General features: G+C 42.2%; 2 protein-coding genes across 3 annotated transcripts in view; both read right to left on the bottom strand.

The window, feature by feature from the left end:
• RNF144A (ring finger protein 144A) overlaps window positions 1–3,891 on the bottom strand; it is a 58,210-nt gene extending 54,319 nt beyond the window's left edge. Inside the window, exon 1 of one of the 2 annotated variants that reach the window (XM_064707682.1) lies at window positions 3,683–3,891. The gene's annotated coding sequence lies outside the window, so the exon portion shown is untranslated. The remainder of the gene's footprint in view (window positions 1–3,682) is intronic. The other variant, XM_064707681.1, reaches the window with a different exon arrangement.
• A 3,680-nt stretch (window positions 3,892–7,571) lies between these two features.
• RSAD2 (radical S-adenosyl methionine domain containing 2) lies at window positions 7,572–13,347 on the bottom strand. The gene is made up of 6 exons (XM_064710134.1): window positions 12,638–13,347; window positions 12,290–12,451; window positions 11,574–11,803; window positions 10,584–10,733; window positions 8,854–8,886; window positions 7,572–8,291 (listed from the first exon to the last, which is right to left on the bottom strand). The coding sequence occupies exons 1-6, from the start codon at window positions 12,966–12,968 to the stop codon at window positions 8,127–8,129; spliced, it is 1,071 nt and encodes a 356-aa protein (XP_064566204.1). The 5' UTR covers window positions 12,969–13,347; the 3' UTR covers window positions 7,572–8,126.
• Between the last annotated feature and the right edge of the window lie 4,982 nt (window positions 13,348–18,329).

The raw sequence follows: 18,329 nt of genomic DNA, 5'->3' as shown, positions 1-18,329 counted from the left end.
ACATACATTGCATAAAACATTCTATATAGCATATATTTTATATACATACACACAAAAAAGTATATATAGAAGGAAATTAATAGCTGTGAGATTATGAAACTCATACATAGATCCTCATCAGTGATCAAACATGAAGCAAATCAACCGCTGAACAACAACAGAAATAAAAAGCATAGGAAGAAGCTGATCACGTGACTGATTATCAAGAGCTAATAACAGATTTTTGCCTCAATATATTTTCCTAATTCATTTTCATATTCCTTCTATTTAATTTTCCTGGCTAAATATAAGAGTTGTCTGCAAGGACTGGATGTGTAGAACAGTATACACTTGTTATGCTCTATATGATCTATTTAGTACAGAGAAGAGTTGAGACAAAGGCTGGTCAGCTGAAACTGTCTCCAAGAACCACAGTGGAACTTTCATAGCCTGTAGTTCATACTGGAGTTTTATGGTTACAGGAAATAACCCAAACAGTCTGGAAATAGAACAGTCAGTAAAATTTCCAAGTGAAATTCAAGAATAAAGACTCCAAAACTATGGAATCTGCTTGCTCACAAGCAAAGCAGTGATCAGTGCAAAGAAAGCTGAACATTGATAAGTAATGAAAAATTACACCCGAACCTGGTAAGTTAGAACTTTATTTTCCAGACAAGCTGCAAGACCTGCCCACATTCTGAAGTATTTCAGATATCCACTGGACATTATGAGGAAGAAAATGTTTCTATTTAATAAACTTTAGTGCATTTTTTTCAATCACAAGTCATTTCCATTCAATATAAACAGGATGAAACTGTATTAAACTGTCATAGTGGTACCTGGAAGACAGCAGCAAGGTGTTTCAATGCAACAAGCTACAACTGATTTGATATTCTATGAAAGAAAAGGTGAAAATATTGCTGGAATAAGGAAGTAACAGTCATGCTAAGACTAGAACAGTCTGACAAGAGTCTGTCTTCACAGTAAATAAAAAGTTACCAGACATACTGATTCACTTTCTCCGTTCCTCTTTTTCTTCAACCTTTTAGAAAAGACACTTAATGGTATTACCACTATAAGCGGCACCATCAACAACCAACCTATTTGAAAATCCATTTTATACTATTTTTGCCAGCTCCAGAATTTGCTGACTGCATATGCAGAAAAACTGTAAGCATTTCTGATCCCAGTTGATTAGGAAATACAAAAAACATATCACTTTGCAGCAAGCAGCCAGAAGAGCAAGTCTATTTTCAACAGCTTCTTCCTCCCAGCCATCAGAAGTGAAAAACAGACATTATCATTATGATCCTTTTGTCTGATCTCCTTCAAAATGAATTTTATGAGCTTGTTTCCACAAAGCAATACAGAAAAGGAGCATGCCTTATAAAAAGAACAGCTGACCACAGCCTAAGTTAGACACAGCAGAATCACTACACCACTCAAAACGAGTGGTAGGTTAGTTTGCAATTGTTTTCCATTTCCTTTTTGTAACCCAAGATGTAAAAAGGAGCACAATGAAGAGCAAGTCTTCTAATCAATCCACAGACTAACTCAATTGCATAACTATTGATATTGAAAGATGGTGGTAAGTATAACAGGCTCCAGTTCCCCTACTACATCAGGTCTCAGAGAGAGAAAAGGTCTGTGCTTGCTGACCAGGCTGCAGGACGATCAGAGCCATTATTTTTCCCTGAATCAGCACTGGGAGGGCAAATACGAGTTTTCTGCCAGCCTATGAGAGCATTCTTGTAAATACAGCAGATACACTGAAGCCATTCATACCCACTGTATGACACTGCAGCCAAAACTCATGTTTAAGACAGCAGCTTTGTCCCTTGGCTTAACTGAAAGAAAAGTTGTCAGAAGCTATAAAAAACCCCACATGAAATCTGACAAATACTTGGAGTATAGTATTGGGGAAAAAAAAAACCAAGAAAAACAACCCACACTTAAAACCAAGGGACTTAAGCAACTATATAGACTTTTTTCCCCCTACAAATTATTGCCTTAAAATACTGAATCAGGCAAAAAAAAAACCCAGTTTGTAAGTGTTACTTCTAATAGCATCAAAGTGTAACTTTCAAAGCTGTGCTTCAAGGGCAAAAATCTACAATAACTGCAGACAACAAACACATGATTTGATCTAGCAGCTCCTAGGATATGAATCATGGTGATTTAGATATGAGGGAAATCAACCCTCTGTTTTATATAAAGGATGGCTTATTCAAAGTAGCTGTATCAAATTGAAACACCTAGTATTACTTCAATCACAAATGGTTTTCCCTCTCGAAATACACAGATTGCACAAGAGGATAATGAGACATGATGGTCAGGGAAAGGGGGGGGAGTAAAAACTAAAATCTCATCCCAGGGGCGAAGATGGCTGTGGGGAAAATCCTGTCTTTTTCAAGACACCCCTAGACAAAAGGAACTATTTTCCCCTCCTGCCACTACTCTTCTCACTTGATCTTGCTTCTCTTGGGTATTTAACAAGCTTTATATTGGGACACCTTGATACCTCACTGCCAGGAAAAAATAATCTAAGTTTTCCCACACTGTAAAGTCCCAATAAAGTATAAACTAACCATTTTCATTAAAATGCACAAATCTCCCCCTTACTGTACTACAACCCTACACACTCTTTTGCCCCTCCAATCATCCCCTCAGTAGCCTCTGATGCCTGTGAGAGAAGCACACACCAGCAGACAGGCCAGTCACCAGAAGTTTACACTACTGATGTAATCTCTCAGTAGCACTCTGCCCAAGAACGTGTAACTTCAGCTTAGCCACTCCTGGGCCAGCACTGATAAGCTGATGTGAAATGAAGCAATCCATTTCCCAATGTAAACAGTTGTTTGGGGACACAAGGGACAATATAAACAAATGGATCTATTTATAAATCATCATTTATACTTGTTATAGAACAGGAATATTATGTTCCAGGGCAGAAGTGGCAGTATTTCCAAGAACACAGTAAAAATTCAAAGAGCTGGTATCTTCTTCCATCAGCCTGCCCTGCTGACACTCCCTGTTCCAGTACTACAGAAGCAATAAACACATGATGCAGGGCCTGATCTGTTTAGGAACAAGATACCCCTGATCCAGCGGGTGGGAAGACACCTTGTTATCGCACCTATGGGTTCTTCTAGCAGCTCAAAAAAAGTCAACGGCAACATCCCTTCAGCTCCGGGAAGGAAAACCCGAGCCTTACTCCCGCTTCTTCCACCCCTGCCACACAAACGATCCGGGCTCTCCCCAGGCTGCACACTCCGTTTGTGCTGAGAGCACGGCTGGGGGCGGCACTCCACAGACCCCTGCGCTCATCATTTCCCCCTCCCCGAAGAATGGCTACCGCACTCCAGGGCACTGGGCTCTTTCCAGACGTTTTCGCTCGTTTATGGAAACCCCAAGACAGAGCACACGCGGGGCTGAGCCGCCGCTGTCATTACGCCCCCGACGCGGCGCTCCGCCGGCGGCCGCGCTTCCCGCCGGCAGCCTGGCCCCGCCGTGCCCGCCCCGCAGCCGGCAGCGCTCCGGGCACAGCGCCCTGCCGCCGGGGGCTCACGGCGGGCGGCAGCGGCAGGGATACGGAACACCGCCCCAGCCCTTCACGTAGAGGGGTCGAGGGTGCCCGTGCGCTCCGGCGCCGCCTCCCGCTGCCCCAGCGCCCCGGGAGGCGCCCCCGCTCCCGCCGCCTTACCGTGCCGCTGCAGGCCCTGCCGGCGCGGGGCGGCCCGCGGGCGGTGCGCGGCGCTGTCCCGCGCTATCCCGCGGAGCCGCGGCAGGACGACACCACCGCCCCAACCATGGTCTCCACCCCCCGCGGAGCCGGAGTGTGCGCGGCGGGCGCCGCTCCCGGTCTTTTCTCCGGCGGGGGAGGAGGAGGGTGGAGTGAGGGTGGGGTGAGGGCGGGCGGGGGCGGGCGCGCCCGCGGCGGGCGGGCGCCATTAACGGCCGCGCTCGCGCCGCCGCCCACTTTGAAGCGGCCGCGCCGCGCCAGGCACAGCGGCGCCCCCTGGTGGCCGCGGGAAGCTCTTCCCGGGCGCGGGGATCCCGGGATTTCCCGCTTGGCAGCGCCGCCGGCCCGGGCGTGCCGAGCCGAGCCGAGCCGCCGGTTGTACCATGAGGCTTTTTATCTGCTTGAAGCTATAGCATTTCGGGGTGTCTGAGCGTGATGGGCCGGGCCCAGCAGGTCCGTCAGCGGCAGAGAGAACAACGGAGCTGGTTGTGCCGAGGAGGAGGGAGGCTTGTCCTGCCTGCCGGGAAAGGAAGGAGAGGAAAGCACGGGAACCATGACGGGCACGGCTGTTCTGCGGGAGCTGTCCGAGCCTCCCTGCTGCCGGTGTGTGTGCGGAGCAAGGCCCGGTGCTCCTGCGGCAGGCAACGCAGGAGCCGCAGGGAGCTGTGAGGCGGATTCATGGGGCACAGCCCAGCAGCCGCCCCGGCGCGGCACGCACAGCGCGGCAGCCCCGGGCCCGGGCACACCGCAGCTCACTGCGGCACGGCTGCCGGGCCCCTCACAGCGCCGCAGTGCGCGGGGCAATGGCAAAGCGGGGTCAAAGCTAAGCATCCTCTCACAAAGCCAAATACTGTGGAAAGCTCGATTTGAGGTTGTCTAGAACAAGAGTTTACACCGAGCCTGAAGATGGAAGATGAGCTTGAGAAGCTGCTTGTCTTCAGTCTTCTAAATAGACTGGCTTTTCTCTCTTATTTACCATAACAGAAGATAATTTTTTTTTTTTTTGTCCTCAGATATTTATGGATAGCTGTGCCTTTCGCACATCTGAGCAGACAAGGTATTTGAACTGTCCTCTCCCAGCACAGACCAGTCCACTCAGCCTTGTAACAAGTGCCTTTCATCGCGGGGAGAATCACCACCATTGTTCTCCATTTCGGCCTCCATGCTGCCCTTGGCACCGTGCAAGCAGCCCCCCTGCTAAATACAGACGAAATGCACCCAGAATTACAGATCTCTTGTGAATGCAGCCACACATTCTGCTACTATGGCTTGTATTACAGTGAAAAAAAAATTACAGACAAACTTAGGAAAATAGAAACATTTATTGAAAGGTGCAACACACTCATGAAATACTTAGCATTAATTATTTGACACTATTAGTCCAAAATTGATCATTTGTAACATTCAAATATATAAGCATCCTTCATACTGAAAAAGGGCATCCTAAAGTGCAACTTAAGTGACAATTTTACTTGTTATCCAAGGTATAGTCACAAGTTTATCAGAAGTCATCCTTCCAAACACTTATTCTTTACACTTTTTTTACAAATAGAAACAATTGTATAATGTTAGTGGAATGCAGTGCCAGTTCCTCCCCAATTCAGCATCTTTAGCAAGTGCTTAGCTGCAATACTATGATATTATACACAAAGCTACAGTTAAGCATATCTGTGCTTATAAGACTTAAATTTAATCCTGACTTTTCAGGATCACAACATAGCTGTAATCACTAAGCCTGGGAGTAACCGTGTTGAATTCTGTTTTATTTTTCTAGTCCCCTACTGAAAGGTAGCCCCTACTACATAATGAAAGCCCAAAGTCCACTTTTGTTCCAATATGAACTGTGTTTATAATTTTTTTTAAATAAACTAGACTCATCAACTGTAGCCAAATTTTTGTTGTTTTACACAGCAATAAATTTTGCATATAAAAATGCCAATAGCTATTCATTAACTTAAATTACTCTCCAACTGTAATGTGAGATTCTTAATTTCCAATGTACACAACTCATATTTCCTTTGAAAAGGAGCATCACACAGAGGAGAAACCTTTTACTAATTATGCAGGTGATATCCCTATCATTTTAAGAAGGTAAGCACATAGAACCTTCTAACAAAAGCCATCTTAAATGTCTGTGCATTATTTACTGGATTTTGACATTTTCATCTGCTTGTTTCTCCTGCAGTTTCCTCTGTAGGCACAGAGGAAGCAAAAGAATAGCCATTTACAGGGTCAAATGCAAAGGAAAGAATGGCAGGATTTCTGACTCTGAACAGGAGTTTGTGTGCCTCATATCTGTGTGCTGTGCTACAGCTGGCATTTTTTGCAGAAGCTGCAGGGTGGTAGATTTTTTGCTACATTGATGCACTAAATCTTTCCCCATCCTGGGACTGAGACAGCAACAAAGAAAAATGCTTATTTTCTATCATTGGGGTGTAGGTACTGAGGAAGAGACTAGATTTAATATTTGGGCAGGGGAAGTCAAAGCCTGGTTACATAAATTTGCACTGCCCATAGAGCCAGGGAGAGCTCCAGCCAAGGTCAGTGAAATAGCTGCCAAAAGACTGTGGGGTTACTGTGTGTGGGCCACATTTTAAATGTCACTTAGAGTTAATACGAGAAAAAAAAAATACTGAAATGTCAGTGTCTAGGAAATGTTGTGACTGCAAAATGCAAAATACAAAGGGACAAAAGAGCACCACTGAGTATAGTTACAGTTAGGATAGTAAAAATAGAAACTGAAGGAATTATAAATGGAAACAATTTCACTGAGTATTCAGAGCACTTTCCTTTACACAGAAGTACAGCTCCTACTTAAGCATTTTCCCCCTTCAACTTTGAAGATGCATTAGGTGAATGCAAAACATTTCTTTCATGCAAAAATGCAAAAAACTTCTTTAAAAAAATCAATTAGCATTTCCAAAAAAATTGAATAAGGTGTTATTTTCTCTATGTGGTATATTTAATGCACGCTGGCTCCCAGCTGCTGCAAATATTAAAATGTGTGAGACAGTCGAGGCACTGAGTTCAGGGACAGGATGAATGAGTAGTGCCATCTCACTTCTGCTCTGTGCAGTGCCTATCCCCATGCCCTTCAGACAGAGGGAGGATGGGACTAGTTAAATTTGAAAAACTGCAATTATAAAGCCATAACAATTTCCAGAAAGCCAAGAATGAGGGCAGTATATTAGATTATTTTTCATGTTTTGAGGATTATTCTTTTAATTTTTTGTATTTTATACTGATGCTACTTGCTTTTAAAATCAAAGGTAGCTCTCACAAAACCAAATTAGTTTCATTTAAAATCTGCAGGTTTATAACCAGCAAGCTAATTTGTTGCTGAGATAAGCAACCCTTAAAACAAGGTTGCTTGATATATGAACTTTGTTGTTTGTAGTTCCATAGCTTAGCAAAATAAAAAGCTAGTATGCAGCAGAAGATACATGTTAGGTTGTTCTACATGGTATTAATTAGTTTAAGAAAGAATATTCATCAGAACTATATGCCCACACTTCAAAAATAGTTTAAAATAATAAATCAATATTTGCAGATGAAAGGAAAATTGAGATACTAATAAAATAAAAGCAATGTTTCCCTCTAAATATTTGTTAGAACAAATATTTGAAGGACGTTTCCAATGTGAAATATGATGTTGTTTATCATTAGGTAAAATGTACCTCTAGGTTTTAGGATGAATGAATACAATATTTTTTCATTACTAAAAATATGTTTTCACAGAAAATTACATGCTCCAACATTTTTGCAAATATCATGTCCTTATACAGAGGAGAGGGAGAAGATTCTGTTACAATTAAGTCTTAAAGAATAAAAACTGCCAATTTTTTCTCCCTAATTTTCTTTTAAATACGTTATTACTTAATGATTCCCAGATTCTGACCCTCTATTACTCCTGAAAAAAGCAGAAGTTGCTTCCAGAGGCCTGCCAGCTGGCCCTCCAGTGATCAACCCAGGAACTGCAATCCATCTTGCCCTGAGAAACGGGCAGAATATGTGTCCAGATAAGAATTTTGACTTTTCCGGCATTGCAGCTATTTAGAATGAATTAGAGTTTGGGATGTTTTTTTGCTTCTTATCTGGCATGCACACTCATGTAGTATTTTATAAAAACAGTTTGCCTTTTAGTCCTAGGTGCAGTGCACTACAAAGTTTATTTCAGAGATCTGTTCATGTAAAAGCTCTGAAAGTATTTGGTCATGCTCAAGAAAGTAATGGACAATGTAATCTGCATTTAAAAAGCATGTAACATATTCACATGTACAGTTATACTGAACATCAGTCTGTGTAAAATACCAGGTGTAATTAAAAGCATTAGATACAAGTATACACTCACCTATAAGATACACCTATTTTCACAGAATGCACTGCTCTAACTCAGTATACTGAGTCACCAGTCCAGTTTCATATCTGCTTTACTCCACACATACTTTCCTCCTCTTTTTAGGAACATCTTCTCATCAAATCCGCTGAATTTTATAGCTGCTTCTACACCAACATCCAGGATGGACTTGGAAGGTTCTTTTCGCCCATTTCTACAGTTTAGAAAACGCATCTGGAAAGTAAGATAGATGATAAGATGTTAGAAAGTCAATTTGTAAAAGCTTCATTTTTCTACAGACTTAAGCAAGTTGCACTGCAATTCCACCAAAGCCTATGTAAGTGCATGAAGAGGTTCACTCTAGTCCTCAGAAGGCTCGGAAACTCATGGTTAGACATGTGACAAATCTTAGAAGGAACAAAGCAACATCGTAATTCTTGAAGATTAAATGCTGTCACTTCAGTTACATGTAAACTAAGTTGGCACTCTGAAACTTAACTTTCAAGGCAAGTTCTGCATTTTTATATTAAAGAAAAAAAGCAAAGATGTCCTGCAAAACTAACATCTACACCTTAAGATTTGTGATGCAAAGATTATGTGTGCCGGCTGACGGCAACGCCTCCTTAGGTCATGCTGTATTGTAGTTCACAACATGTCTGATGGGCATAAATCACATCTGTTCCTTGTACTACATGGCAAAATTTTTTTATAGAAAGCAGAGTAAATTAACTGGTTCTCACTGTTGTATACATACATATATTAACATACAAATACCATGTATCAAAAAAATACTTACATATTCATCCAGAATAAGGTATGAATCCCTCATCTGTAATAGATCAAAAGAAAAACCTAAATTAATGTACAAATCAAAATTCCATTCCACTGAAAAAGGAGGGACAAAACAAGCAACTATTCATTCAAGGTCTGATACAAATCTTTGAAACAGTTGCTGTATCACCACTGTTTCAGTGAGCTTGGATGAAATTTATAGAAATAAATAACAGAATTGCTAGAAAAACTTTATGTATGAATAAATTAGTAATTCCTGGAATATTACCTCTCTGGTGTCTAAGTGAAATGTGGGTGCCCAACTGGGCAAAGGTATTTTAAATAATATCCAAGTTTTCTATTAACTTCTACACCAGAAGAACTTAAAGTTTTGCATGCTGGAATGATTATGTCATTTTCCAAACAAATGACATGACCATTTTAACTGAAATGTTTAATTATAACCCCACCAAACAAAGGTATTCTGCTGGCTCAAAGGTAAAAAAGCCCTCCGGTCTCCACAAAGAAATATGCCAACAGCTGAAATAAGACACGTTTGCTTAGCTAAGTGGGCATCTCCTAAATCCTCCTTAAAATTCTCTGGGCAGCTGGGGCTTGCTGCTGTATAGAACAGGAAATCTGGTCAATTTGGTGTTCATCTTTCACACAGGTTTACCAGAAATCAGAAACAGTTTTCTGGAACCAAACCTACAATGGGAAGCCTTTTTTGTATGACTTCTATTATGAAGAAAAAAAAAAAAAAAAAAGAGAGAGAAAGTAGAAACAGTTCTGGGTTCTCATCCTAACCCTTTCTCTGATGAGTGCTCCCTCTCACCAAATGCCTCAAATGCTAGCTGCACAGCCCCACTTTTAGGTCTCACATAGCAAAAGCAACCCAGTCTGCTGACTTAACCTCTACATACATTAAGAAGTAAACTGTAAATAGAGTCCTTATCTGTGGAAAGGAAAAGGAGCACAAGATGGGAGATTTAATGCATTCCTGAACTTGGTTCAACTTGCTATTTCTTCACTTAGTTCATAAACTTTTCTAACAGAGTGTCTTCTAACTCCCCTCATCCCATCTTTAGGATCTGTAGGCATTTACAAAATGGCCTGAGCCATAGGCACTAAAGTCCTGTAGTGTGGTTAATGTAAGCTGGATGGCAGCTGATCAAGTTAACTGGCAGGCTCTGCAGGAGCACAAGGAGTCTTCTCCTGATTAAAGAGCCTGAGTGTGCAATCCAAAGGAGTTCAGACAGAAAATGTTAAAAATGCAACTTTATTGTGAGAGGGATTACCCAAAAGTACTATTAGTTGGGTACTGTTCCTCAGTACCCAATACAATGCTGGTTGGGATGCTGTCTTGTTCATGTAGGTTGGTGACACCGGCACAATGGGACATCACAGTCAATCTCCATTAGGAAACTATACTTAGACTATAAAGTGTGTTTACATTAACTCTGAAATTTTCAGGATCTTGTGCCCAAGTCAGGAAGAGTATCCACAGGACTGGGAACAATGGGCTTTTCCTCTCCCTAATAACTTTGTTGTCAATGAAAAGCCTTAAAGAAAATTTTAAAAATTTAAAATCTTGGCTTCCACCATAACAAAAGCAGTTGCTGATAAAGTTGTACTGCACCTCTTCTAAGCCACTATTAACAGGGAAAGTATTAATTGCCATGAAAGTTTTTGTTCCTTTCAAATATTCTAGCAATATTTAAAAATAGAGTTACAAAGGGAAAGTTTCATTTTTACCTTCTGATTAGATTCAGGTACCAAGCAGGAGATATTTTTGTGGCGATCCAGGAATCGATCAAAGTCTTCATCACTGATAACAAATTTTTCTGCTTCTCTTAGAGCATCCTCACCACTGTTCTCCCCTTCGATAAGCAGACACTGGAATACCTGGACAAAGAAAGCGCCTGGGTAAGACTTTATGTTTTCACTTGCCTTGAGGATAAGAGATTTCAATCTCAGCAGCAATGTCTAATTTTTCTGTCAGTGGAGCCAAAATGACACAACGTGTGATAACTGAATACTCCACAAAGGGCATGGTGCAGATTTACTTTTTGTGAATTAACATTACAGAGCTCTAAATGTTATAAATTATGATTTTCCTTACTATCTGAGATTTCACTTACAGTGTTTTTGGGCCTTGTTTTTTTTTTTTTTTTTTTTCTGAGTAATTCTGTGTCTATAACAATATCCATGAGGCAAATAATGAGAAATTACTCCACACTTACTCCCATATTTATGTCACCTTATATCTAGCCATTTTCAAACTTATTTCTAGTAAAAAAAAAAAAATATGTGTACACTAACCTCTAATACTCTGTAAGAGAAAATTAATATACACTTATATCTTGCTAACAATATATTGACTTTAATGTGTCATTGTTCAGTAATTTTTCCTAATTTTCTCTACACCATAACGTATTTTCACGTTAAATGCTTTCTGTGCTAATTTTAGTATATTAAAACAACCTAGATCTAGACATACTGAAATAGTAATTTTCTGTACGTAACACAACAAAAAAAAACATTCTTGATCTACTGGGCTCCATTTAAGTGCTGAATGAGTTAGAACCTATCTCAGCACCATGCAACATTGACAAGAAGGCTCCTGACACCAGCCCAGGCTGGAGCAGCAGGTAAGACTCAGGTCAATAGAGGTTCAGACAACCCCAGGACTTCATTATTACTTTTCTTTGAACAGGAAACATGTGGTATATACTACTTTCTTACCTTCCAGCGCACAGGGTTCAGTGCCTTGATCTGCTCATTCATATCTTCTTCAACATTAAATCTGTTGATGACTGAATTTATTTTAAAAGCAACAGCATACTCTCGGCACCACTGCCTCAGTTTATGGAGATTTTCCACATGGTTCTTCTTTCCTTGACGACGGCCAATTAAAACATTGACATCCTCATCAAAACTATCGCATGAAATTGCCAGAATATCTAAATATTCACCTGAAAACAAGTTTTAAAAATTGATTAATGTCCAGTCCATCAGCTAAAAGCTGTCAAGACTCTAGTCATTTTCACTTCCTTGTCATCTGACGCAAAATGCCATGTAAATGCAGTTCTGTGGAGTCATCCCATCAACCACAAAAGCCACAGCAACAGCAGCATAGAAACACATAGTTTGTGTGTGTGTGTGTCCCCAGCAATATGGAAACAGGTGGAACATATAGAAACATTTGGTATAATGGTGTAATAATTGTTTTATTACACCATTATACCAAAAGGTTTTTGTGGTATAATGCCTACCTTTACAGGAGATAATCAACACTGTTTCACTGTGTTTACAAATCATTTACATTTGATTTGCATTTACTAAAAATTAAGCACTAAGAAACCATCTCCCACTTGCCCCCCAGCCCATCCATGGGTGAGGCTGCCCCATGGAGGCTCCCCAGCCCTGCCAGTGCAGCTGTGCCCGTGCTCCCTCCTTACCATACTTCTCGAACCATTGCCTTCTGATCAGGCTGCCATTGCTGACAATGCTGACACTTGGGAGCTCCAACTCCTGCTTGCAAAACTGGACCAGTTTGCCTACAAATTCGCCTCTGTCCTGAAGAAATGGTTCTCCTCCTGAGAAATTTATTTTCTCCATTCCTAGAGAAGGACCAAAGAAAGATGCTATGAACGACCTCTGCTGCCCATCGCCTGCTCCTGTTCAATGTTATCAGTGCCTCACGACAGCAGGACAAGGGACATCCCCAGGATAATTTTTCCACGGCACTTGGTCCTGCGGGGTCCCTCTTCCCCGGTTGCCTCCGGAGCCACCTCTCCTGCACTCACCTCCTTCCTTGAGCATCGCCAGCCCCCGCTTGGCCTCTTCCAGGGGCAGCACGAAGGAGGTCTTGGCCGTGTGGAAGCAGAAGCCGCACTTGTAGTTGCACTGCCGGGTGAAGTGGTAATTGACGCTGGTGGGCGTCGGGGCCGCGTCGTCCCCTTCCTGCTCCCGCTGCGGCCGGGGGGCCGAGTCCCGCCAGCCGGGCAGGGACAGGGATAGTGGCAGGGACAGGGACAGGGGAGCCAGGCTCCAGCACAGCGCGCCCAGGCGCCCTCGCAGCGCCGCCAGCACCGCCCGCCCGACGGACAGCAGCCGGGCCAGCAGGACCAGCTGCATGGCTCGGCTCGACTCGGCTCGGACCCGGCGAGATGCGCTGCTGCTTCGGACCCTCCTGGGCACGGTTCGACTAGACTTGATTCGGCTGGGGTCGGTTTGGCTGGTCTCGGGTCAGTTCAATCCGACCCGGCTCGGCTCGGACCCAGCGGGATGCGCTGCGGTTTCGGACCCTCCTGGGCACGGTTCGACTAGACTTGATTCGGCTGGGGTCGGTTTGGCTGGTCTCGGTTCAGTTCAATCCGACCCGGCTCGGCTCGGACCCAGCGGGATGCGCTGCGGTTTCGGACCCGCCTGGGCACGGTTCGACTGGACTTGATTAGGCTGGAGTCAGTTCGGCTGATCTCGGTTGAGTTCAATCCGACCCGGCTCGGCTCGCAGGCTGCAGAGGTGTCCGGCGCTCCGCACTTAAATGTGCGGTGACCGCCTCCCCTCCCGACCCGCCCCGCCGTGCAGGACGGCGGGGAACAGCTCGGTTTCATTTTCCCTTTTCCCAGAAGCGAAACTTGGCACCGAGACGCGGTGTTTTCCTTCTCCCGCCTGCCCCACCCGTGACTGCAGAGTCCCCACGCTCCAGAACCCGCCGGCTGCCCGGGGCTGGGAGCAGGTTGGAGCACCTCTGGGTTTCAGCAGGTCTAGCATCTGGGACCCCTCTTGGTGTGTGAGGTCTCAGTGACTTTGGCTCCTGTCGTTAAACTCGTGTAGCAGGGAGAAAACTGAACTTGTATAACTGCACTGCACTGCACTTTTGTCAGACATTCAAGAGCTCCTGTAAGTTTAAAGCTTTGCATGGAAAAGCAACCCAAGTGAGGAAGCCTGATGACTTCAGATACATGAAAAGAAAGTAATTGCAGGTTCTTTGATTCTTGGTCTCAATGATGCTCCTCAAGCAAAGCTGCTGCACCAAGTTGAGCACATGGTTAGCCTTAACAGCAGGAACAGTTGGCAGCCTGAGGTGAGACATTGGTGGCTGCCCACTCATGGTAACACCAGGAGAGACCAGGACAAAGCTGCCAGTTACCATATTCCTCAGTTCCTTGGTGGTACAACAGGTACTGCTGGAGAAGGATCTCCTCCATGGTAATACCAGTTGCTATCTTCAGTCTTCCAGTGTGTTCAGACACACCAACAGGACTGTCACAAATTTTCAGCCTCACGTTGTCTTCACTCAGCCGGTCCTCACTCTTGCATGGGCTGTTTAACATTGCCACTATTGCCAAGGTACAGAGTCATGCTCAAATCTTAACACCTTCCACCTGCATGTTGTCAATGGCCTAAAATGGAGCTTTCCTCACTTCCATTGACCAGCCCAGCCAGAACTGCTGGTGCAGCCAAGAAGTCTTGCCCTCATCTTCCCTTCTTTTTATTTCCCTTTTTTCCCCCTTCAAAAAAAGAGGTAGAACTATCTTCATCCTGTGCAATTTTCATGGGAAACAAAACCTGCTTGTGAATAAGAAGTGTTAATTTGGCTTGTCATTGCCTCTTGTCGAATTCCTGTCATCTTTCCTTCACTTTCCTGGAGGTGATCTACTGGCTGAATAATGTCTGAATCAGCAAAAACCATTCTGCACAGTTTTTATTGTTTGAACGGTTTGTATTATTGTTTCTATCAACGGTTTCTTGCTGGCACAGGTTCATACTACTAGGGCAGGTTGAGAAACTTCTTGCTGTGTCTGGCTCCAGTAATGCTCCCTCACATGCTGCAGCATGATGTGAAGTATCTCACTTCTGAGGCTTTCCAAAATGGTCTGAGAGGCTGTCAGCAGAGATTATTCCAGCAGGAGTTAACAATACGCTCTTCCAGTTCCTTGAGCTTTATGTAAGATACAAGATTAAGGATAAAAGCAGTATATTCTAATAAATAAAGAGTTTGTTGATCACAAACAGGAAAATATTATTGGAAAGGGAGGTGGACAAGACAATGCAAATTTAAACTGAAATCTGACATTGGAGTTGCTTCAATGTTTCAATTAATTTGGAGAATTCTGATATGCCCACTTTCTTCCTCACTCCATGCATCCCTTCTGTTGCATGGTAGGAATCCTATTTCATGTGTTACTTTCTCTGGCCCCAATTCAAATTCCCTTCTGTCCTCATTCATATCCCTTGTTCATGTCAAGTTAAGCCAATGCAGGTGTAGGAAATACAGTCTTTCTCTCTTCTTTGAGATGGAAGGCTCATGACTAGCACTGAGCTTGTTGCCTAGTACCTCAGCTGGCCAGAAAAATTAGGTTCAGAATACTTAATTTCCTAAGTCAGTAAAGAACCCTTGATGATTATCAATTTCTCTCGACACAAGAATTACATCTGGTACCCAAACATTCCAAAAACATGTCAGAAAAATATTGCTCTATAAATCAGAAAATGAAAACATTAGCAGTTTTGGACTGTTTTTCTTTGAAAACACAGAACGCCATTTCAAGGAACAAAACATGCAGAAAACTTCGCACCCAAGCATACTCAAGTCTTCTTGTTCTTTGCAATCCTACCAGTGCTTTCTTAGAAAAATGGAAATTATAGTTCTTTTTACTTTTTGCCTCAACTAAGTATGTTTTCAGATTACATTCTCTGCTTTACTGTAAAGCCTCTCAAAGTAAACCCAGACCAGGATGTGGCCCCTTTCTATATACAAGATCCAGCAGCTTTAAGAAGGATACTCACATTTTACATCCCAAACTGTCTTAGCTCACAGGCTCTATGGTAAGGCCTTTAAGAAAACACACATGTGCATTTTTATGCACAAGCTTTGAATCTATAAGAAATATTGCAAGCTAGAACTGTAATGAAATTTTCTGTCCTGATGCCTTCAGGAAGAACCCCAGAAAAACAAGCATAAATATTCTTTGAAATTTGTAGGAAGTATGATTCTTTGCTCTAGCTTCCTACAGAAGACATCTTACAGTGGCACGATGGAATCACAGTAATAAAAATGTTTCTGTATTCCAAATCTGTATCTAAAAACCCTTTAAAGATTAATATAATTTCTCAAAAATTATTGAATAATGTTATTAATGGTGCACTAGATAATAAATAAGTGCACAACTAGCATGGAAGAATCCAAAGGAATAAACATAGATAATGCTCTTGTGCCTAGTTGCTAGGAAAGCAAAACCTATATAATATTTATCAAATTAATGTAATTTTATATTTGAAATAAATGTATTGCTTTCTCCAGAAGGGCCATTTGGCAGTTCCAGTCAAACAGTATTTTGCTAGGCAAACCAAACTCCTGATACAAACCAGTAACATAAAAAAGGTTAAAAGAGGAGTCATATCACATCACCTGGGAGGACCAGAAACCATCCAAGGACAACAAGACAACTCATGCAAATCATGCAATGGCAGATGCAATTTTAGCCTTTGGTAAATACATTACTTCTTGCTCTAGTCTCATCTGGAAACTATCCCTTTCTCATTGCATCTGCAGCACTATAAATGCAAATCTGTCAAGGACCTTGTACTTAGAGTGACTCAGCTCTCCTTTGGATGAAGAAATCCAAGGGGAAGTTACCAAACAGAGAGCTCAAACCCACATGCAATTAAGTTATGAAAGACATATGAAACACACAATATGAATATCAATACAGATTAGGCACATTTGAAAGAAGTCCACCATGGGCCCTTAATAGTGTGGATGTGAATTCCCATTCAGGAAGTATGAAAAAGATGGATTCTGTTCTAGGAAAAAGGTCATAGACTTTTAGAATGATAGAATAACATGTTGGGAGGGACCTCAAGGATCACCAGATCCTTTCTTGACAAAAGTATGTTGAGAGAAGGATTTTTCTGTGTCCTTTCCATAACCTCCCCCAAATATCTGGCAGTGGCCACTGTCATGGGCAGAAGAGGAATCTCTCTTGGCCTGACACTATACTGCCTTCTGTGTTCTTATTGTCTTTTCCCCAGATCTTTTTCTTTACTGGAGGACCATTTATTGATATACTTTAAAGGGTTATTTTGCATTAAAAGAGCAGTTTTATTTGTGTGTATTCCATGTACCTACCCATTTTATGTGCCTCTGACTTAAGCTTTTCCTGCTTGTGTATCAGACAGCTGTTTACAGGACTGTACACTTAGATATATTCTTAAGTTACAGGCTAATCAATTTCCATGGTTTGGTTTTGGTTTTTTTTTTCTTTTTCCATTTTGTGTGGATCAAAAATTTTTGAATATTCATATGGCCTCTTCTTGTCTCTGTATCTCATCCCTATAGCTCTATGTAAGCACAGCGGACACTCAAAGATGTAAAAATGCTTCTGAGCAGTGTTTTGTACATAATTAGCACATTTGTTCTTCAACATTGCTTCATATTATACAGAGAACAAAATTATAAAGGTCCTTGTAGAGAGGCTGAAAAAGTCATACTGTCTCCACTGATTTTAAATACAACAAAGCATCTTGGGCATAAAAAGACAACTCTCTTTTCCTATATTTTTACTTGAATCCTGAAAGAGGGTACTTTAAAGTAATTAGGCAGGAGAACAGGCATCACATGCCTATTATGAATGATCTCATAAGCCTACTATAAATGAAGGAATCACCACCAGCTTGGTTCAGGAATAGTTGTAACTAGGTTATGAGATGGGAAAAGGGAAAAGAGAAAATGAAAGTAAGTTCTTTCCCTTTGTTCAGCAGAGAGGGGAAAGGCAACAGTAGCATTGGAGAAAAAACAAACAAAAAAAGCCAACAACAATAAAAAAATAAAGCTGAGAGGTCAGTGAGGGAAATGGCCAGGTTTACAAGCACTTTTGAAATGAAACTTGGCTGCAAGTCAATTGGACCTCAAGCAAACAAATGAACAGAAAAGTGGCAGGTAAGTTTCAGTACAGATAAAGGTGAGGCAGTGCAGATGCAAAAGAGTAATCGAAACCTTGTGTACCTGATGCTGAGCTCAGCAGTGGCACTTGTGCTCAGGTAGGACATCTTAGTCACTGTGGCTTCCCCTCTGAAATCAATGACTCTGTGGGAGGCAGCAGAGAAAAAAAGTCAGCTTAAAGCTTAGTGTCACCCAGAAACAAGGTAGATTGCATTACTCTCCTGGTCTGTGAAACTTTGGTAAGTGTAAACAAACCCTGACTAGTGGTCCAGTTCAGGTCTCCACATCTTAGCAGGACCTCACCATTAAAGAAGTTATCCTTGTTTCTAACTGACCTAGGGGATGAAGCAGCTGCCTTACCAAGTGATAGAGGCTGTCATTTCTGAAATGAAAAAGCTGAAGGAGAAATCTGTGTGATCTTTATAAAAAAATCCTGTATGTAATAAATAAACTGAATATTGAACTGTTATTCACCAAAACCAGTAACATTATTAGAAGGGGCACTTGTTGAAATAAAGATGTGTGTTTAAAACTTACAAAATTTTTAT

This window comes from Zonotrichia leucophrys, chromosome 3 (genome assembly GCF_028769735.1).
Source record: "Zonotrichia leucophrys gambelii isolate GWCS_2022_RI chromosome 3, RI_Zleu_2.0, whole genome shotgun sequence".
Classification (NCBI taxonomy): domain Eukaryota; kingdom Metazoa; phylum Chordata; class Aves; order Passeriformes; family Passerellidae; genus Zonotrichia; species Zonotrichia leucophrys.
This window is presented reverse-complemented; position numbering and strand designations above follow the sequence as displayed.

Excerpts from the sequence above, each read along its gene's own strand:
- RSAD2 (XM_064710134.1), bottom strand. The coding sequence starts at position 12,968 with ATGCAGCTGGTCCTGCTGGCCCGGCTGCTGTCCGTCGGGCGGGCGGTG. Across the intron at positions 12,452-12,637 it reads GGCGATGCTCAAGGAAGGAG|GAATGGAGAAAATAAATTTC; the intron begins GTGAGTGCAGGA and ends GTCCTTCTCTAG. Across the intron at positions 10,734-11,573 it reads TGAACCCTGTGCGCTGGAAG|GTATTCCAGTGTCTGCTTAT; the intron begins GTAAGAAAGTAG and ends TTCTTTGTCCAG.